The sequence below is a fragment of the Myotis myotis genome, unplaced genomic scaffold (assembly GCF_014108235.1).
Source record: "Myotis myotis isolate mMyoMyo1 unplaced genomic scaffold, mMyoMyo1.p scaffold_m19_p_1, whole genome shotgun sequence".
Taxonomy (NCBI): Eukaryota; Metazoa; Chordata; class Mammalia; order Chiroptera; family Vespertilionidae; genus Myotis; species Myotis myotis.
Window position 1 is genome coordinate 55227718 of NW_023416313.1, and position 22730 is coordinate 55250447.

General features: G+C 35.7%; 1 protein-coding gene and 1 non-coding gene across 11 annotated transcripts in view; one reads left to right on the top strand and one right to left on the bottom strand.

Moving 5' to 3' along the window:
• HELQ (helicase, POLQ like) overlaps positions 1–22730 on the bottom strand; it is a 41746-nt gene that overhangs the window by 12864 nt on the left and 6152 nt on the right. For 7 of the 10 annotated variants that reach the window (XR_004972479.1, XM_036338244.1, XM_036338219.1 and 4 more), the window contains 11 exons: positions 21979–22157; positions 21170–21370; positions 20666–20738; positions 16758–16855; positions 15539–15637; positions 13485–13630; positions 11323–11562; positions 6408–6549; positions 5944–6048; positions 3731–3989; positions 2149–2306 (listed from right to left, as the gene is read on the bottom strand). Coding sequence is in view for 9 of the 10 variants with exons in the window: in XM_036338244.1 (XP_036194137.1) it covers positions 2149–2306; positions 3731–3989; positions 5944–6048; positions 6408–6549; positions 11323–11562; positions 13485–13630; positions 15539–15637; positions 16758–16855; positions 20666–20738; positions 21170–21370; positions 21979–22157 (1700 nt within the window). In the remaining variant the exon portion in view is untranslated. Of the gene's footprint in view, positions 1–2148; positions 2307–3730; positions 3990–5943; positions 6049–6407; positions 6550–11322; positions 11563–13484; positions 13631–15538; positions 15638–16744; positions 16856–20665; positions 20739–21169; positions 21371–21978; positions 22158–22730 lie in introns of those variants that run through there. The other 3 variants (XM_036338239.1, XM_036338262.1, XM_036338272.1) reach the window with 3 other exon arrangements.
• On the top strand, positions 21525–21631 carry LOC118661380. The gene has a single exon (XR_004969316.1). It is a non-coding gene; the product is annotated as a U6 spliceosomal RNA (small nuclear RNA).

The following is a 22730-nucleotide window of genomic DNA, read 5'->3' on the forward strand; positions in this document are numbered from 1 at the left end:
ACACCCCCCACTGGGGTTCGAGCCCAGAACCCAGGTATGTGCCCTTGACTGAAATCAAACCTGGGACCCTTCAGTCCACAGGCCGACGCTCTATCTACTGAGCCAAACTGGCCAGGGCTATAGCATATTTTAGTAGAATTACTTAAAGTCATGGTCACAAGTACTGTATAATATTGGAAGGGTGGTTAGGAGAAGAGGGAAAGCTTTTGAAAGTAACTGCATTATATACTACTGGCTAAGAAAACTTACAGGAATAATTTTAAAATATATTAAAAAGAAAGTTAATTTCTTGCAATTAAAAGCTACATACCACTTCTGCCTAATATGTGTTCATGCATCTATCCTGTTTACAATATAATCATAATAGATTGTACTCTACCACTTGCTTTTATAATAAATAGGGCCAGGTCCACCTTTCCATAAAACTGATATTCTTTCTCAGTTATCAATAGTACTGGGTCTGATATATCTATCATGCTTGGCTCTGACAGAGCTCTCAGGTAACTAAACTCTCAATCATCAGAGATGGTCTTCATGGTTTCCTTTAGATTCCAGACATCTATAATCTATATCTATACTAATAAAAGGGTAATATGCTAAGTGTCCATCTGACCGGTAGCTATGACGTGCACTGACCACCAGGGGGCAGTCACTCAACGCAGGAGCTGCCATGATGCACACTGGCCATTTACAGAGAAATGGCACCACAGACCTGGCACCCAGAAAGCAACACTCGGCTTCCCCAAAGTGGACACAGGCCCCGCCAGCACCCGGGAGTGACAGCCCACCAAATCGCAGCCAATGCTGCTGAGACCTCATGGCGCAAAATGTGGCCCACAGCCCAGCCCAGTCTGGAAACGGTGGCTGTGGGTGCCAGGTAATGATGTCTCATAGCAACGCCCAGCTTCCTCTCCCTAGCAACTAGCCTCCTTGCAGTTTCTTCAGCCACATGACTTGCTTTATAGCCAGGTGCAAACATTTTACACTTTAACCAAATGTCTGTGAAGTGTTTTCCTGTGCCTCATCTCATTTGATCCTCACGGAAGTCCTGGAGTAGGTAGATAGGAGACTCGGTGGAATCCTATTTTCTTTTTATTAGCCGGAAAAAGGAGATTTAGAAAGCTTAAAAACTTGACCCAACTGAAAAGAAAAAATGGTGGACCTTGAAAACGACTTTAGGTTTTCTCACTACACAGAATATAGTCAAACACTGCTGCAGTTAAATATTTTACCCTTTGTTTTCCCTGAGTGATCTACAATAATAATCTGCTTCATGTTGATATTTACTGCTGTGTTGCTGACAATTACCTGAAAGAGAAGTTGGAGTGCTTCACTTGCCAGGAAAACGTTTAGCTAAATCAGAAAGCAGGTCTAATTAAGCAAGTTTATTCTATATCTATAAAAGGCTAAGTTGACTTGGGCATGCGCAATACATATAAAGCTCTTGCTAACCCACAAGCACGCATGTGTTTTGATCTGTCATTGTCAATCGTGAATTTGGTTGACACTTCTATTATAGAGAAAGGGCGAATAGTGATATTAAAATATTTCTTCTAATTAATCTCCTTTCAATGTGCACAAATTCGTGCACTGGGCCACTAGTTATAAAATAAAATGCTATAGTCAACAAGTCAGAACAGTAACTATCTTTGGGAGAATAGAAGCAGGGATGATACTTTTTCTTTTTCCACACCTTTATTTTTTTTGATAATGACATCTTTATATTTAACAGAAAAGTAATATTTAAGTTAAACAAACCAAAAATGCTATTGTCATATTACTATTTAAAAAATGAAAGAACTAAAGGCCCAATTTCAAACATATATTTTTTTAATATATATTTTTTTTTGATTTTTTTACAGAGAGGAAGGGAGAGGGATAGAGAGTTAGAAACATCGATGAGAGAGAAATATCGATCAGCTGCCCCCTGCACATCTCCCACTAGGGATGTGCCCGCAACCAAGGTACATGCCCTTGACCGGAATCAAACCTGGGACCCTTCAGTCCGCAGGCCGATGCTCTATCCACTGAGCCAAACCGGCTTCGGCTCAAACATATTTTAACAGAAAAAGTGAGTAACTACTTGATAAAAATCATATCATCATTAATAGACTAAGTAGCCTATACTGAAGAACCTTTTATGCTCACCTGTTTGAAGTATATCATCCAATCAGGGTCACACTGAGAAGCCATATCATAGGGAGTGGTTAGGTAAATTAGATGAAGAAGGCTTTCAAGCACAAGGCCTTCAAGACCTTTCTGCAAATCTCTGTAGAGAATGTCACAATAAGCCAAATCTATAGTTCCTAAAAGATACAAGTATTTCATTTTTCATAATTACCAAAGGGGGAAAGAGGCGATTTTAAAAAAAGTCTTGTTTAGAAGTTACCTAAATATAGCAAACAGTATTCAAAATCTCTTATTATGTACTTTAGCATGGCTATTTTGGAGGTCATTTTGATAGTATCCATCAACATTTAGTAAGTATATACTTTCTGACCCAACTACTCTATTTTTGGGAATCTAACCCAGAACATTTCTACATATACCCAAAAATACATGAATATAGATGTCTACGCAATCTTGTTTATAATTGAAAAAACTCAGAAACTGTGCAAATGTTCATTAATAGGGGAATGGATAAACAATTTAAGGCCTTCATACTATAGATGTCTAAAGTAGTAAAAGAAAAAAGGTAAATTTAAAGGGATTAACTTGTTAAGATGTTCATGATAGCCCTGGCCGGTTGGCTCAACTGGTTGGAACATGGTCCTGTACACCAGAAGGTGGCAGGTTAGATTCCTGGTCAGGGCACACACCTAGGTTGCAGGTTCAATCCCTGGTCAATCGGGAGGCATATGGGAGGCAACCGATCGATGTTTTTCCCTCTCTCTCTCCACCCCATTCTTCTCTCTCTACGTGTCCTTGGGTGAGAGCAACAACAACAAAAAGATGTGCATGACATTTTATAAGAAAAGCAAGCCGCTAAAACATACCCTATGATTCCATTAAAAAAATAAACTGTGTGCATATGCATGTATGCATGTGTGTATATATGTATGTATATATATATATATATGTATACACATACAGACATATATAAATGCACATACATATATGCATACATACACATAAAAATACTTGCAATTGTTATCTGAGGCAGCCCCTAGAAGAGTGGAAATGGGACATGAATCTGAGATTTTCCTTTACATAATTTCTGGTTCCTAAAGATTTTTTTTTAACAACAGACATGTATTATTTTTCATTAAGTAAATTATGAAGTGGACATTAAGAAACTATCCACTGTCATACAACAATCTTTAAGATAATATATTATTTAAAAACAAAAGTTTAAACAAATCTTTAACCTGTATATATCTATGTATTATGAGTTGAAATGAAATATACAGAAACTGTTTGAAAAGATATACACCAAATTGTTATTCTTGGTAGGATATTAATATTTGTGTGATTGCTGGGGGAGGGAAGTGTGAGAAGTGATGAACACCTTTTTCTCTATATACTTCTGCAGTATTCTAAATTACTTGTAATTTAAAACATTTTTCAACTTTTTAAAGTTTATAAGATTAATGTTATTAATATGAAATTACAAATCTAATTTAAAGTAACAGAATATCTACTTTTTCCAATGCATTTCCTCAGATTTTGGTAAAGTAAGATTTAAAAAAAAATTTATTTTAGGTAAAATAAAATTTAGGTAAACTATTACCTTTAAAAGAAGCTCGTCCCAACTTTGTGATATGAAAACTATACTGGAACCATTCTTCGGACTTATAACTAGCATCTTTTTGTGTAAGTCCGTTTTCTGTCAAAATGGTGTCTTTTTGTAGGAGTCCTTTTTCTGTCAGGTATCTAAGTGATTCAACAGTTATTTCCCAGAGACTTTTTTCTTTCAACAAAATCTTTTGCTGAACACCAAAAAGTGTACCACTCATAAAGTGATATATGTCACCAAGATGTGTTGCAATCTGAAACAATTCAGGACATCATTGAAGCATTTTCCTTAATTCAAGACATCAGTTTGAATGTACTCTAATTAAGATGATAATTCATTTCTATACCTCAAAGATATTTAAATAAAAAATTAATATAAAATCTACATAGTTGCATATATAAAGGTAATTTTATAATGGCATTTTTAAATTAACAAGAGAAAACATTTTAAGGAAGAAGACAGTTATCATATTCAAACTTGTTATGAAAACATCTATACACACACACACACACACACACACACACAAAACCGTCTTAGGTCTTTTTGAGTAATTTTTCACAGTATCTCCAAAGCTGTGATCTGTTTATTCCTCAACCAATAATCACTAATTCCCACTCTGCCTTCTTCAGAAATCCTCTCATCACTCCTTTTCAGCCACCAGTGAAAACAATCTAAAAATTGTATTTAAAAATAAAGAAACACATGGAAAATACAACTGAAAGTCTCCAGTGAAACAAGATCAGGCAATATTTTCCCTGTATATTACCTAAAAATAAATACAGTTTCCCACCTCTTTTTGTCTCATTTCTATCTTCTTTTCCTGCCTTTTTCTCTCTCCTCCTTTTATTCACTATTTAAAACTTTTAATGGCAATCATCAGTAATACTTACTTAACCCTTCATTTGTTAATTAGTTGTAGAGTTGACTCTGAATTAGAATAATTTTATATTATGCAATTTCAATGATATCAGTATGTTATACTAAAATATAGTCAGTCAATAAGCATATTTCTCTCTCACAATTCTGAAAATATTTCAAATGGAAAACTTAAGTAGTCATTTCATATTAAACCAATATAAGGGATAACAAAAAATATTATGGAGCACCGACATTTCTTATTCCTTCTTCTCTTAATATAGTATTCAATTAGGCTAAAATTGCACTTTTAAGATTCTATTCTAGAACTGATACTCAGTTTGTAGATTATCAACGTAGTTTCTATATTGTTTTCTACTTGGTTAATTACAGTTAACACTGGGGATTAAAAAAAATAACATTTACTTGATCCTTCTAGCTACCACCATGTTCACTTTCTACCCCTCTGTGAAAAACTTTTAGACATAGTGATTTAAACCCACTGGGCTAGCCTCTGCCTCTGGCCTCCACAGCCTCTCAAAGCTGGATTCTCCACTGTTGCCACAACCTGGAAGTTCAACCATACCCATTTCCAAAGTCAATCCATTAATGAATTCAAGCATTTACTGACACACAACCACATGCCAGCACTGTGTTAGGCACTGACATTCAGTGACATGAAAATAAATGTGGACCCTGCTTTTACAGGGCTTACATTCCAGGGGGGTACAGTGTGTAGTTCCATGAAGTATACAGCAGACTGACTGGATTCAGTGGCACAGGGAAGCTTTCCTGAGGAAGCGATCGGTTAAGTGAAAATCTGGAGGCTGGGTGGGAGTTAACTAGACAAAGTTGTGGGTGACTATAGACCACATGAAAGGTTAAGAGCACTGGTTTTGTATTTAGATAGAGCTGAATTCAAAACTTGACTTTGCCACTTTTTTAATGTTTTTTAATTTTCTACCTAATAAAGGCTATAGTTATCTCATAAATGTTTAAAATACCTAGAATGGTCACAGGACTATAGGTGAACCTATTCTTAAAAAGGGCAGAAATGCTGGATTATCCCATATCAGGACCCGTTTCTTCACAGCAATTTGTGTATCCATAGTATCACCAAACTCTAATATTTGTAACTGATGCCCAGTTATTATGTTGATTTCTCATATTTCTTATAACTCAAAGATTACAAATGCACATATAAATCCAGATTCAGATCTATCAGGTCACAGACTGTTCTTTTCCACATCAAATTAAAGTTAACATTTTTTTCATACTTTACAATTTTCATAACTATTTAACCTCTATTATCTTAGGTAACAGTAAAAAGATTTTAAAATATTAAAATATACCTTCAAACCAACCAATGAGAGAAATAATGTTTGGATTCCCTTGGTGAATTCTTGAACAAGATGGCTATAACAGTTTTCCAATGGTCTGCTTATTAACTCCAATGCCTACAAAAGTTAAAGCAGTATTAAGTTTTGTGTTATTATAAAGAATAAATGGTGTTCTATATAAAATTTTAAATTTTTTGCATATCTTGTGGAGGTAAGGTAAAAAAAAAAAGCAAAGACAAAAAAAGAATGTACAGTTGTGCTCATGAAAATAGAAGATAATTAGGAAAAATGCTTTTTATTGTTTGCCTAAAATACAAAAGTATTCAAACTACTCTTTCTAATTTTTAATCATAGAGAAGGAAACATTATTTAAAGAAATGTTAATAATTAATTTTTAAAAGATGATCTCATAAAAGTGGTAGACCAAAGTCCAAAAAAAGACAAAACAACCAACTAACAACTAGACTGAGTGTTACCTGTTGCTTGTCTTTTTCTTGCAATATAAGGATACTCTCCCCGACAGAATCTATTCCAGCACGGCCAGCTCTGCCAATCATCTGTTTGTATTGACTTCTCTTTAAAAATTCCTTAGCAACATAGGGGGCTCTCAAAATAACTCTATGAAATTGATAAAATTAATTAAAAGTTATATTCCACCTATAGCGATAGCACTTATTTTTTAAATTCTTAATTTCATTATATCTATGTAATATTAAATTTAATAACATATTAACTTAAAATAATAGAAAACTAGTATTTACTAAAAATCTATGATGTCCTAGGTTCTTTATGTATATTATCTGTAATTCTTACAAAACTCCTTGTAATTATATATATATATATATATTGACAAGGGGCTAATTGGTTTATCTCAACCCACAAAATTAGTAATTACCAGAAACATAATTTGAACTTAAGTCCGCCTAGCTGCAAAGCTTATGACCAATCCACTTCAGCAACAGTTTTTTTATTTTATACTCCATAAATAAAAACTCTCACCATGTACCACCAACATATGCAAATTTATTGATAAATTCATATTGTTGTCAACTATATACAATTGCAGATTTCAACTGTTTTGACCTATAAACAAGCTGATTTCATCCTGCTCACATATATAACAGTCTGTAGCCAGCTTTTCTGTTAAAAGATGAGAGAAAAATCTATGGTATTTACCTATACTGATTAACCACCTCCTTTATTTATAAATCTCAATGAACAGCCAAGATTAACATTTGGAAAAAAAACTAATGACATAACAGAAAAACAACAAGAACATAAAGAAAAAAAGTCTGATAGAAGCAGATAATACAAAACTTAAAGAACTTAAATTCTACTAAGTATCTATAGAAAATCCTTGAGGGTATTGTATTCAAAATCGGCAGCAGACCTTATTAAAAAAGAGAGCAATAAAAGAAAAGAGTTCTTGGAAATTAAGAAAAAAAATTTAAGTTCATTTTAAAAATTCAATAAAAGAATCGAATAATTAATAAACATAGTTAATGGGATATAGTTATATAGAAGGTAAAGATTGCAAAAATGTATGAGAAAAGAGATAAGAAAACAATCTAGAAAGTTCCAACTCTGAAATTACAAAAACCGAGAGTGAGATAATGAAAGGAAAAAATAATACAATAACCAAAAAAATTACTCTAAGATTATGAAAGGCATAAAACTTTAAATTGAAAACATATATCCAAGTGCTAAGCCCTAAGAATGAAAAGTAGCTAAATTGGGATGGTTGGGATTGTAGAATTAGTTTCCAGGGTTCAAACTTTGGCTGTGAAACTCATTTGTTGGGCCTGAAGCTGGGCAAATTATTTCATTGTTCAGCACCTAAGTTTTCCCTTCATAAAATGTGGATAATGAAATATAACCTTCCTCAAAGAGTTGGCGTGGAGATCTATTAAGTCAATGCGTGTAGAGGTACTATGGCATGAAGGAGGGAGTGCAATAGCTTGCAATTATTATTATACACTATGACAGAATTTTACAGTTAAAGAGACAAGTTTAACGGATCTGGAAAGAGAAAAACAGTGAACCTACACAAAAACAAAAATGAGCAACATTGGTTCCTAAAAAACAAGAAACAATACTGAAGTCGCCAAGGAAAAAAATTGAACCTAAAATTCTAGTAAGGTGTTAGAGTGTGAGGCTAAAATAAAGATATCTTCAGCTATGGAAAGACAAATTTTTTACCCCGATATACTAGTAGTACTTAATAATTACTCAAGGGTGGCAAGAAAAAAACAAAAGAATCACAAAAGGAAGATGTGGGATACCAGAGGCAATGGTAATCAAAACAAAAACCAAGGATAATATACAAGTAAGTTTAAATAGTTAGTGATTATAAAATGAAAAAACGTAAAAATCTGGAACTACAATTTTAGTTAATTGCAACATACATACATAAGGCAGTATAAGAGGATATATAAATGGCAAAACTCATGTACAAGAGAATATAATTATTGATTAATTCTACAATGACAAAAAAACATTTTCATTACACTGCTAAAATTTTAACAGTTGGAATAAGAAAAATAGAATAGCCCTGACCGGTTTAGTTCAGTGGATAGAGTGTTGGCCTGCGGACTGAAGGGTCCCAGGTTCAATTCCAGCCAAGGGCATGCACCTTGGTTGCGGGCACATCCCCAATAGGGGCTGTGCAGGAGGCAGCTGATCGAGTTTCTCTCTCATTGATGTTTCTAACTCTCTATCCTTCTCCCTTCCTCTCTGTAAAAAAATCAATAAAATATATTTTAAAAAAAGAAGAAAAATAACATATAGCCCTGGCCAGTTTGGCTCAGTGAATAGAGCGTCGGCCTGCGGACTGAAAGTTCCCGGGTTCGATTCTGGTCAAGGGTACTCGATTCTGGTGCTTGGGTTGCAGGCTCGTTCCCCGGGGGGGGGGGGGGGGGGGGGGGCGGTGCAGAAGGCGGCCAATCAATGATACTCTCTCATCATTGCTGTTTCTCTCTCTCTCTCCCACTCCCTTCCTCTCTGAAATCAATAAAAAAATGTTTAAAGAAAAAGAAAAATAGAATATATATGTATGTGTGTATATGTACATACATACATATATATATACACATATATATACATAAATATACATATATATACATATAAAAACACACACATACACATACATACACTAGAGGCCCAGTGCACGAATTTGTGAACCAGTGGGGTCCCTCGGCCTGGCCTGTGGGATGGGGCCGAAACCAGCTCTCCAATATCCCCCTAGGGGTCCCAGATTGCAAGAGGGTGCAGGCCAGGCCAAGGGACTCCACCAGTGCACGATCAGGGCCAGGGAGGGACGTGGGAGGTTGGCTAGCCGAGGAGGGACCGCGGGAGGGCTCCAGGGTGTATGCAGCCTGTCTCGCTCAGTCCCAATCGGCCGGACCCCAGCAGCAAGCTAACCTACCTGCTGGAGCGTCTGCCCCCTGGTGGTCAGTGCACGTCATAGCGAGCGATTGAACGGCCTTAGCATATCATTCGCATATTATGCTTTGATTGGTTGAATGGACAAACGGACAACCAGACACTTAGCATATTAGGCTTTTATTATATAGGATAACTTCCTGTTTTTTTTTCAAAAAACAAATAACAGAGGTTGAAAATAAAAGAATGGAAAAAGATATACTTGGCAAAAATAATGTAGTCCTCATATTCAAAGTAAAATCATTAAGTTAGAAAAACTTATATTGATAGAAGGTATAATTTAACAATAAGATAGTTGGAGTAGCCCTGCCGGCATGGCTCAGTGGTTGAGTGTTAACCTCTGAACCAGGAGGTCATGGCTCGATTCCTGGTCACGGCATATGCCCGGGTTGTGGGCTCAATCCCCAGTGGGGGGTGTGCAGGAGGCAGCTGATCAATATTCTCATCATTGATGTTTCTATCTCTCCCTCTCCCTTCCTCTCTGAAATCAATAAAAATATATATTTTTTAAAAAGATATTTAGAGTAAACCTTTTTTGTTTTTAATCCTCATCCAAAGAGTCAGGATATTTTTTCCATTGATTTTTAGAGAAAGTGGAAGGAAGGGGTAGAGAGAGAGAGAGAGAGACAGAGACAGAGACACATCGATTGTCTGCCTCACACACCCACCCTGACCAGAGGTCGGATGGGACTGGCAACCAAGGTACAGCTCTTGATTGGGAACTGAACCTGCAATCCATCAGTGAGCATGCTGCTGCTCCAACCACTGAACCATGCTGACCAGGGCTGGCCAGGGCTGGAATACACCTTTTTATATCTAAATAGTTTTGAAATATATGCACTTCTAGAATGCAAAAAGGAGAAATCGACAATTTCACAATTAAAATGGGAGACCAACACACCTCTCTGAAATGGACAGATTAAGGAATCAGAAAGAGTAAGAAAATAAAGGAGCTGGTAACATGATTAATAACTGTGATCTCATTGAGATACAGCCAACTGCACACTCAAAAGGAAACATATTTTTTTTTAACACTCATGGATGTTTTATAAAAATTGATGATTTGTTTGGAAAACTTTTTAAAGTCACAAATTCTAAGGAACAGAAATCAACTATGCAGGCCACAGCTTTAGTAATAACTGAAAAGGTAATCAATGATCTACTCTAAAAAAGATACTAGACCAGTGATGGCGAACCTTTTGAGCTCGGCGTGTCAGCATTTTGAAAAACCCTAACTTAACTCTGGTGCCATGTCACATATAGAAATTTTTTGATATTTGCAACCATAGTAAAACAAAGACTTCTATTTTTGATATTTATTTTACATATTTAAATGCCATTTAACAAAGAAAAATCAACCAAAAAAATGAGTTCGCGTGTCATAGGTTCCCCATCACTGTACTAGTCTCAAGAGTCTTTATGGATGAGTTCTCTACAAGGAAATACCTATGTAAAATAAACTCTTTCATATGATAAAAAATGGTGGAAAGCTTTCCAACTGTTTCTACCCAAGCAGGATAATAAACCTTGACATCAAACCAGATTGGTCCCATGTACCAAAAGGTTGCCCAGGTTGTGGGCTCAATCCCCAGTAGAGGGTATGCAGGACGCAGCTGATTAATGTTTCTCTCCCATCATTGATGTTTCTATCTCTCTCTCTCCCTTCTCCTTCCCCTCTCTCTAGAATCAATAAAAACATATTACAAAACAAAACCAGATTTGGAGGGCACAAAAGGAAGAAGGAATTTTAATACCAGAAAAGCTACTAATATTGTTTTTCATTAAATATTAAAGGAAATAAACCAAAGGATCAACTCAGCAAATATTTAAAAAAACAACAACAAAACAATAAATTCTCACCCACTACCAAGAAAGGATAAAACAACAATGAAACTGGTAAGCTAGGAATTGAAAAGTTTTGAGCCTGGTCAATAGTGACATATATCTCACCTTCGAGCTGGTAGGTTAACACCTGCTGCAAGGGTGGATGTGCAGGTCAAAAGGCAGAGAACTCCTGTGGAATAAGCTTCCTCCAAGAGCTTCCTTTCATCACTCATTAAACCGCTATGGTGATAAGCAACTCCTAATGGGATAGTGCGCTTTAAAACAGGACACAAGTTGCCACTGCTGATACTCTTCAAGTTCTTAATTACCTCCTGTTTTTCTTTTTCCCTGTGTTTCAGATAGTCCCTAGTAAAAAAGATCTGTTAGAAATATGAACCCTGATCTTATAGTGACAAAGTGCCTATACTTTTGATTTCAGTAGATGCATGTAAATATTCCTTTAAAAATATTAATTTTAGTTATATAAGTACAAAAAATGTTCTTAGAATTTTGATTCTGATTTCACAATTAGGCAGTCTCAACTTTTTTGTGTGGATCACAGAGCACTGTGAAAATTTGAATAAAGCTAAGAAAAATCACACAAATATTCACATAAACACAATATTTTGCATTTAATATCAGAGGGTTCATGGACTTCCTGAAGCTCATTTCTGTACTTTCTATAATCCTTGGATACCAGGTTTGAGCCCTGCTCTAAATGTTAATTTTTTTTCCACTAGATCATATAGCTTTATTGAAAATGATTTATTTTAAGTAATAAATTCTCTTCTCTTAAGATGGAAACATATATTATCAAACCATCCATACTATATGACAGTCTGGACACTAGCATTTTAGAAACTTCAATATTATCTTACAATGTCTCTATATCTAGAAGCACCTGTTATTTTAAGAAAAGAAAGAAAAACTGTGTAGAAATAACTACCAAATGGCTGTAAAGCAACAACTTCTAAATACCAGTAGCAAACACATATCATCCAAAATATAAATAAAATACACACAGCCCTGTGTTATTTTGGTCTGTTTCATGGAAAGAATAGAAAGCTCTGGCTGGTGTTCACTGAAGAACACCAGTAATTGCATAAGAAGTTGAGAAATGGAGGCAAACAGACAAAAATAGAACAATAAAGAATTGGGAAGAAAATGGTCAAGAGTCATCAGTACAAAAATTAGAAGTGACAGCTTAGTAGAGCAGAGGACTTTCTGCTGCTCTTTGCCAGCCAGTGTTCAAGGTCCTGAGAAGGATGTACAGGACAAACACTTCTCAAGGCATTAAGTCTTAAAAGCAGTGAGAATATAGATTATCAGCATATAATTTTAGAGAAGGAAGATGTTATTTATAACTGACCACAGAAGATATGATTGTATGAAGAATGGTTGTGGGAGAACTTGAGATCTGAGCTGGGTCTTGAAGAACAGGTGTTAGGAAGGTGGCAATGAATGGGCAGGAGAGTGCATTCTTGGCAGAGGGTAAAGCATTATCAAAGGCTTGAAAATGGTAAGTTCAAGGCATAAACAAAGAAGGTAGCAGTCCAGTTTGGATGAATCACAGGGTGAATGAAGAGTAGGAGAAATAAGAATGGAAAAGTAAGTTAAGTCAGATTTTAGCCTGAATTCTAAGCTGAGAAGCACTGAGGTATCATTTCTTAGGGAGATTTATGACCAGAGCTTTAGCTATTGTCAGGAAATAGTGAAAAAGGTGAAGGGATTAAGAAGTACAAATTGGTAGTTACAAAATAGTCATGGGGATGTAAAGCACAGCACAGGGAATACAGTTAATAATATTCTAATAACTCTGCCCAGCTAGTGTGGCTCGGTGCTTGAGTGTCGACCCATGAACCAAGAGGTCACTGGTTCGATTCCCGGTCAGGGGACATGCCTGGGCTGCAGGCTCGATCCCCAGTAGGGGATGTGCAGAAGGTAGCCGATTGATGTATCTCTCTCTCCCTCTTCCTTCCTCTTTCTCTAAAATTAATATAAAACATATTAAGAAAAAAAAGTTCCCTATTCACTGTGCAGCCAAGGTTGAGAATCACTGATCTAAACCATTGTATTAGCATTCTCTTGAAATTTTTCTCTGGCTATTTCACATATGTGAATTTCATAGTTAAACTTCCTTCGAGGTTAAGGCCTTCAGAATCAAGAAGAACAACTTAAAACAATGTTCTGCATGAAGTAATTAGTGCTCATTGAATAAACAGAATATAGAACATGCAAATTATGACAAAAATAAAATAGAACAAAATATTTTTAAAAGATTAACATACTTGCTTAAAAATTTGCATATCATTTCTGCTACATTTTCACAGTTCTTCTTAGTGGGACAAAAAACTAAGCAGGAATTATTGGGAATAACTTCTGTCACCAATGCTACCAAGTGATCAGGATCCATCTTTTTCAGAGCATCAGAATACTGCATAACAAGACACAGCAACAAGGTAGTTAGCAATGATAAAAGCTTTGAAAGGTAAGTAAACCACCATAACTTGAAGTTCTGATTTAGTAAACCTGATCATTTAAAAGAAAAAAATGAAACCTATATTATGTATCAAAATGTTAATTCTCACTTTTCTCTTAAGGTATCGGGATTTTGTGAGGTATATTTGGTTTTAAATTAAAGAAGCGAAAACACTAATGCTATTAATAACTCCACTGCATGCCCATCTTCACCAAAGCAATACAAAATATGTTCAGAGAAACACAGATTGATCCTAATAATAGTCAAAGGACTGTGAAAATAAGATTTATCTTTAACTATTACTACCAGTTTTTAAAAATATAGATTCAATCATATATTACAGTACATTTTTAGAAATAAAAAAATTATTTATCAAGCAGACACAAGGAACTCAAAGAACATGAAAAGTGTAAAGTTATTTAAACTCTCCTTATTTACTTTGACTTTCTGAAAACTATGAATTAGAATTCATAGAATTCTAAAACTGTAGTAAAATCCTTTTCTCCCCTTTTTAATATCCTTCATATATTATAGAACATTAACATAGTAGACATTAAAATTTTCATACACCAATGTCTGAATTAAATAGTCCACAAATGTTCCTTTTTGCTGTTGTTGATAAATGAATGAACACTTAAGGGAGAGGTCTGCAAATTTTCTTGGTTCATGAAGTCCCAAGGCTAAGAAAATTACCATTTTTATTTATTGGGGAGTTAGGTCTAAACAACCTAATAAGTATATATATATTTCCTTGCAACTTAGTAGCTGTCTGCATAAATAATATACATCAGGTGAATAAAAAATATATATATATATATTTAGCCTGCGGGTGTGGCTCAGAGTTTGAACATCGATCTATGAACCAGGAGGTCACAATTCAATTCCCAGTTAGGGTACATGCCTGGGTTGCAGGCTCAATCCCCTCTGGGGACAAGAATGAGGCAGCTGAGCAATGATTCTCTCTCATCATTGATGTTTCTGTCCCTCTCTCCCTTTCCCTTCCTCTCTGAAGTCAATAAATATAAATATAAATAAATATATATATTTTTAATCTTTATTGTTGAGAGTATTACATATGTCCCCTTTTTTACCCCATTGACCTCTCCCATCCCCCTTCATCCCCCCAGGCCTTCACCACCCTATTGTCTGTGTCTATGGATTATGCATATACGCATATGAGTTCATTGGTTGATTTCTTTCCCACCAAGCCCACCCTCCCCTCTGAGGTTTTTTTTTTTTTTTTAAATATATTTTATTGATTTTTTACAGAGAGGAAGGGAGAGAGATAGAGAGTTAGAAACATCGATCAGCTGCCTTCTGCACATCTCCTGCCGGGAATGTGCCCGCAACCGAGGTACATGCCCTTGACCGGAATCGAACCTGGGACCCTTCAGTCCGCAGGCCGACGCTCTATCCACTGAGCCAAACCAGTTTCGGCCCCTCTGAGGTTTTTAAAAAATGTTTATATAAACCTTAAATAACCACAATGGCCCACTAATGGGATGTGTGAACAGCTGGACACTGCAGTATTTTGAAGCTTGGAATTGGACAAATGTAGTTATTACCCTTATTTCCTGTCCCATATTGATTTTCACGTGGTTTTTGCTTATAGTAATTGCAAAAAACCCCCATCTTCACAAAGATATGATATTATAGAAAAGAATATAGTGTTATCTAATGTTGAAAATAGAAAATAACCACCTTGAACCAGTAGTTTGTATGGTGCCCAACAGATTTCAAGCATCAGAGGTTTCTCTTAAAAATCTAAAATATTCCATGGGACTCATGTGAACGTTCTGTGGTGCCCCAGGGCTCCTGGACACAAAACCTGGGGATCTCGGGTTCAGGGGTTATTAACATTACCTTATAATTAAGGAGACGTGAAAAAGTCATGCCATTTTCAGCTTTGCTGTCAACCTCATATATTGCATCATTTATTTTCAGGTATTCTTTTAATTCAACCTTAAATTAAAGGGACATTTGCAATTAATGACACATACAAATTCCTTTTTTCAGAGTTAAAATTTTGTAAAATATGTTGTAAAAATACCTATGCAAATATTTTAGCTTTTCTATGGTCTTTATACAAAAACATGCTTTAACTTAAAAGTACTTTCTTTACCATTTCTTTTTTTTTTAAGTCTCTTTTTGCTCGTAAGTAAAATTAGGGAGTAATATCCTTAAAATATACTTTTGATTTGAATAGCTACACGTCTAAACAGAAACCAAACACTTCCTTATTTTTCACAAGAAGTACAAATGAGTTAAATGTTCACACTCTATCTTTTATTAAGGAGTTATTTCTCAAGATTTAAAATTTTCTGTTTCATTAGTCATCAGTTTTCAATCTAACTGCCACATTATTTTTAAGTATTTGTAGACAAAAAGTTTGTAAACATATTTCATTGCATGTTCAAAAGAAAAGCACCTAATTTGACAATTAAGGTGATGAAATATCTTTTAAATTTTTCTTTTGTGATGCAAATATAAAAACATCAACTTTCAAATTAAAATTCGGTGATTCTTAAAAATCATTTTCTGAAAACCCATTTAGAGACAGAACATGCACACTAGAACTGCAGACAGATACATTTATTTACTTTCGTCAAGCATTTTGGGAATACTATTACTGGAGAGTTTAAATTTAAATCTATGTGAAACCTAGATTTATTTTAAAAGCATTATAACCACCAAGTGTAAATATTTTAACTTTTAAGATAACTTTTTTACTGTGCTATAGTTCAAAACATAAATTACTAAATTTTGACTGAGTGAAAATTTTTACCTTATAGAATAAGAAGTAGACAAATAGAATGTGTCTGGAAATTTTCATTCAATAAATATTCATTCATTGAATATTTATGCCAGTCACTATTCCAGGTGCTGCAGATACAGTTGTGACCCAAGCCAAGATCCCTGACCCCAGAGTTTACATTCTCTATAAATTCTTACTAGCATATAGCCATAGTGAGTGGAATTATGGCCCTTCATTACTCTATAGAATTTTTTTATTTGGTACAATAGCTACTTTTGTTTCTAAGTAAGATGATACATAACTACAGCGCAAACTTCAGGTACATACTGGCCTGAACTGACTGGTGTAATATTCTGCTTGAAGGAATTCTTGCAGGTCTTCAACATTGTTCAAAGTTGCACTCATACCAATAATTTGAGTTGTTTCTAAAAAAACAAAAACACTAAAGTACTGAAAAATTTTTATTATTTATTATATCATAACAGTAATTTTAGCAACCTTTTTTAGTTCTAAATTTTTCCTAAGTGATTTGGGAAAGGGGTGGGGGAAGGTAAGAAAAACACAAATATATTACCAGATTATTAATCTGTCAATCAAAGAATGAAACGCTTTCCGTATCAAGAAGTAGGATCTTTATTAAGACTTCTAAACAACAAAAATGAGTATAAAAATGCATGTTGATGACTGTCTGGGCCGTCATTATGAAGAGTTATGACAGGTTCCACAGGTTTGGCTGTCTACAGATGTACAGTGTAGGATGCAGGACTGAATGGGGGATGAACTCATGCCACATGAAAAGTTCTTTATGCGATCTTGCTATTGGATTAACTTTACTTTAAAATAAAGGTGGAGTGCAACTCATAAAGCTGCATGACTTCCTGGGCAGCTCAAAATTGCTGCTTTCCACAGACTAGCTATTGAATAAAAAAAACCCCACAAAACCCAAAGAAGTCTTCTTAGCAAATGCTTCTTCATTGCTGTTGTGTTCTGTCTTGAATTTTACCACACAAAGTAGTATCTGAAAGAGGAATGTTGCCCCTTCCTACTCCCTCAGGGTAGACTATGAAACTGAAGAGGTGAACATGTGGCCAAATCAATGAAAGGTTGTGCTAAGAAATTTGGGATTTATGTAGAAACAAAGGGAAGCTATGAAGGACTGTAAACAGTAAAATAAACTAATAGGATTTGCATTTGGGAAATATCATTCTAACTGCACTAGAGAAGATGGATTTGGTGCGGGATATGGCAGTGATCAAGGCTGAAGGCAGATGAGAGAGCTTTCTGTGGTAATCTAAGCAAGAAAGAATGAGGCATTGAGCTAAAGATTTAGTAGTAAAGGACAGGAGGGAGAGAACTTAAAAATATATTGATGAGATGGACCAGATAAGATTTGGTTGCTGACAGAATGTACAAGAGTGAAGACTGTAAGATTCTGGCTTGGCTGGCTGGCTGACAAATAGCGGCAAAAAATTCAGACTGAAGAATGGGTGTGAAGGAAACGAGTTAGACTTAGACATGGTGAATCTGAGCTGTTCACAGGATTTTCAAGTAGAAGCGTCCAGCTGGCAGATGATATTACGCAGAAGAGAGCCATAAGCTGGAAATACAGAGGGGGAGCCATCACCACACAGGAAGCACTTGAAGTCATGAGTGTGGATGAGAATTAGCAGAAACTGTATGAAGAAGGGAATAAGAGAAGAGCCTAAGATGAATCTATGGTAACACCAATGTAATAATAAACATGCTCAGAATGAGGTGTCCCAAGAAGGAAAAACTAAAGAGGTTCATCACATTTAATTATCTATTAAGTATAAGGCACTGGTGATAGAAAGACAAATATATATCAACTAGAGGCCCAGTGCATGAATTCATGCACGGGTGGGGTCCCTCGGCTTGATCTGCAATCTGGCCGATCTGGGCCACAGGAGGTTGGTCTGCAGGGGGAAGGGGCTGCGGGAGGTTGGATGGCCAGGGGGAGGGGCTGTGGAAGGTTGGCCCGCCACGGGAGGTTGGCTGTGGGAGCGCACTGACCACCAGGGGGCAGCTCCTGCATTGAGTGTCTGCCCCCTGGTGGTCAGTGTGCATCATAGCAACTGGTTGGTCATTCCGGTTGTTCAGTTGCTTAGGCTTTTATATATACTAGAGGCCTGATGCATGAAATTCATGCAAGGCGACTTGGCCCTCGCAGCCCTGGCTTTTTCCAGAAGGTCGTCCAGAAGGACATCCAGAAGGTCATTTGGCTGTCCAGTCTAATTAGCATATTATGCTTTTATTATTATAGATAGATAGTAAACACATGTCCATTATGCACAGGTACTATGCTAGATGCTTTACAAAGATAACTCATTCCATCTTTTTTTTTTTTTTTTTTTTATAAATTTTTTTTTGATTTGTTACTGAGAGGAAGAGAGAGAGATAGATAGTTAGAAACATCGATGAGAGAGAAACATCGATCAGCTGCCTCCTGCACATCCCCCACTGGGGATGTGCCTGCAACCAACGTACATGCCCTTGACCGGAATCGAACCTGGGACCTTTCAGTCCGCAGGCCGACGCTCTATCCACTGAGCCAAACCGGTTTCGGCCTCATTCCATCTTTACAGCAATTCAGTGAGAAGGTTCTATTACTATCATCCATTTTTGAGGCATAAGGAAACAGAGGCACAGTTACTATAGCTTGCCCAAGGTCATGTATGTAGTTAAAAGAGCCAGAATTCAGGCGGAGATGGGTGGATGGGCGGGAAGAGATTAACCAAAGCACTTGTATGCATATAAGCATAACCCATGGTCACAGACAATAGTGTGGTGAAGGTCTGGGGTGGGGGTAGGCTAGAAAGGGTTAATGGGGGAAAAAAGAGAACATCTCTAATACTTTCAACAATAAAGATTAAAAAAAAAAAAGAGCCAGAATTTGAACCTAGTTCCAGAGTTTGTCCTCAGCCATTATGCTATGCTATCTTTCCATGCTAACACAGGCTCCCACTTACACAGAAATGGTAGGAAAACCAAAAGAGAATGATGTGGCAGCACTCAAAGGAAAAAAGAATGATAAACAGTCAACTGCTGAAGTAAAATTGAGACAAGAACAGTCAGTGTACACTAGATTTGACAAGTAGGTGATCATTCTCTTCTCTTTCTCTGCTTTATATTTTCCTATAGAACTTGTTATGCTTTCACACACCATGTTTTCTTGTTTATCTGCTTATTGTTATTTCCCTTTCATTAAAGTATGTTTGATGAAGGCAGAGACTTTGTTTTATTCACTATTGTATCCTTAGCACTTAAAATAGTGCCTGGCGCCGAAACCGGTTTGGCTCAGTGGATAGAGCGTCGGCCTGCGGACTGAGAGGTCCCAGGTTCGATTCCGGTCAAGGGCATGTACCTGGGTTGCAGGCATATCCCCAGTGGGAGATGTGCAGGAGGCAGCTGATCGATGATTCTCTCTCATCGATGTTTCTAACTCTCTCTCTCCTTTCCTCTCTGTAAAAAATCAATAAAATATATTTTTTTAAAAAAAAAATAGTGCCTGGCATGTACTCAATAAATATTTTTTTTAATGAATGATTATAAAGTGCTACAATATGTCTACTACTAAATACCATTGCTATTAAAATTTTTTAAAATAATTCTAAAGTTTGACCTTTACAATTAATAATTTTTGCATATAGAAGCTACGCTATTGCAATAGCATATCATTAAATAGTAGAGAAGACCTTTAGAATAAATATTTCATGTACATTTGAAGACTATCTGATGTTGCAAAAGAGCTCATTAAAGTTACTACTGGAATATGCTGCATTATTGGTATGATGATGATACTGAAGGTGGAGACAGCAGCAACTCTTGTTGAGTGCTGTGTGCTAAGCACTGCTGAATGCTTCACATGTGCTAACTCAATCCTCACAACAATCCCATCCGGTCAGTACCATTACTATCCCCATTTTACAGATGAAGAAACAGAGAGGTTGAGTCATCTGCTTATGCACACATAGCTAGCAAATGAAAGATAATGACAGGGATGTCCTCACATGTTACTTTCATTTATCTTAACAATTATCCTCATTCATCAATTCTTCCAACAAAAATCTATACGCATACCTTAGAAATCATAATCTAAGGCAGAAAGCTTACGTATCTTACTCTAGGCTACGTAATTTCGCTAGCAATAGAAATAAGTCTTTTATAGATCTCTTGATCATAAATCAATTAGTAACCACATTTGAAAAAATACTTACTACTAGTGTAGAGGATTTTTGCTAGGGTCATTTCCAGTACAGCCCCACGGCTTCCTTCAGCAATCATGTGCAACTTGAGATTTTTTTAAAAAAAGGGAGAAAAGTAAATCTGGATATCATGCCTATATAAAATATGCACATATTATATGAAACAAAGTAATCTTTGCTTTATAACTCTTAAGCATTTTAGATATAGCAACTAGAGTACATATGCATTATTTCACTGATTTTTAAGTTAATGAGGTTTGGGGACAACATCTTGACACATCTGGAATTCATAAGAACTATTATAAAATTGAATATACACATACACGCATATATTCACTCTTTAAGAAACACTTGACACAAAACTGAATTTAAGATTATCAAGCATGAAATGTTTTCATCTGTACTGTCTATCTATTAAAACAAATTATTTATTCTCATAAGGTGCTAAGTGGATCCACATATTAATAACTGTTAGTATAACAAAAATGTTGATAAATTACAAAAGTAGCAACTCACCTCATCTACAACAACCAGACCCAGACTGCTAATCCTTCCAGTTTCAATCAAGGAGTTGACCAGACCATGTCCTTTTTCAATAGTGGCAATGTATAGTGATTTCTTTTCCCTTCTTTTAATTGGAGGAAATTTTCCTTTGCTTCCGGCATATTCTTCAACAAAGAAACCCAGTTCTATACCAAAGCTTGACAAACCTGAAATCTAGAATGTTAAAGTAAACAAATGAAACAGATAAATAAGGACTTTAATTATTAAGTACTCATGGAGATTTAAAAAAATCTAAAATTGTGTTTGATACCAATCAATGGGAAAAAGGTCACAGATAAGACATAAACATCTAAGAAATGTCACAATTGTGCTCACTTTGGCAGCAGTTATATTAAAACTGGAACAATACAGAAAAAATTAGCATGGCCCCCGTGCAAGGATGACATGCAAATTTGTGCAGTGCTGCATATAAAAAAAAAATCCCAATTAATGTTGCTATTTGCAAAATGAATACAAGTTTTAAACTACATAATAAATGAGAAAATAAATTTCAATTGTCTTCTGATGTTAAAAAATCAGAGTAACTCATTTATTTTGATAAAATAATTGAAAGCAAGCTAAATATCAATAGAACATTTATAATGAAGTTGAATCCACCAGTTTAGATCAGAAAAGATATTCAGTCCAGTACTCCATACTGCTTTTAACATTCTAAAAATATTAGTTCCTCATCATCAATAGAAATCTCTTTTCAGTCAATAAAAAGTTACTTAATGTTAAAATAGCATTAGCAAATACCACTTGTTAAAAAAAAATTGCACCTTTTCTTGGACAATTGCCACATATGGTAGGATCATTAAAACGTCTTTGCGCCGGCAAAGCAGTTCTTGTAGCATTAAAATCTCAGCCACGAGGGTTTTTCCACCACTAGTTGGCAAGGAATATATTAAATTTTTTCTTTCTTGCACAGAAGTCAAGGTTAAGCAAGTATGTTGCCATTCTGTGGAATTAAAACAAAAGCATTATTTTCCCTTAATACAGTCTCAATCTTAGAAAGTTTTCTAAGAAGAAAATATCAAATCCGACCTTGTGTAGCAATTTTCTTATAATGGTAAGTGTAACTATACCAATGTTAACTGTCAAAAATCCCCAATGTGTGATGTGCACAGCCAGTGAGTCTAATTCTAATTCAGTCCTGGTCAATGGGATGGGCATCTAGTTCTCCTACTTGCCAGCTGCAAACTTAGGTCTAAGATCCCAGCATGGCAGGCAGTGCCTGGTGGACAAAAGGCATCATCTGGGACATCAGAGGACAGTACACAATCTGTGTGAATCCTAAGGCTTTCCTCTTACGTTCTGCAAGGAGACTAAGTTTCCCTTTTTCATTCATCCAAACACCATCTTAGAGAAATAGGAGAAGGAAAAAAAAAATGTATGCGGTTTTGTACAAACCAAGGACTATTTAGCTCTCATGCGGAGCTGAACTTTGAATGGCCTGAATACCAGTTTAAACTGGTAGTTTAAACCATGAAAGATGGATTATTAATTGGCACACCTAACGTTTCCACAACTT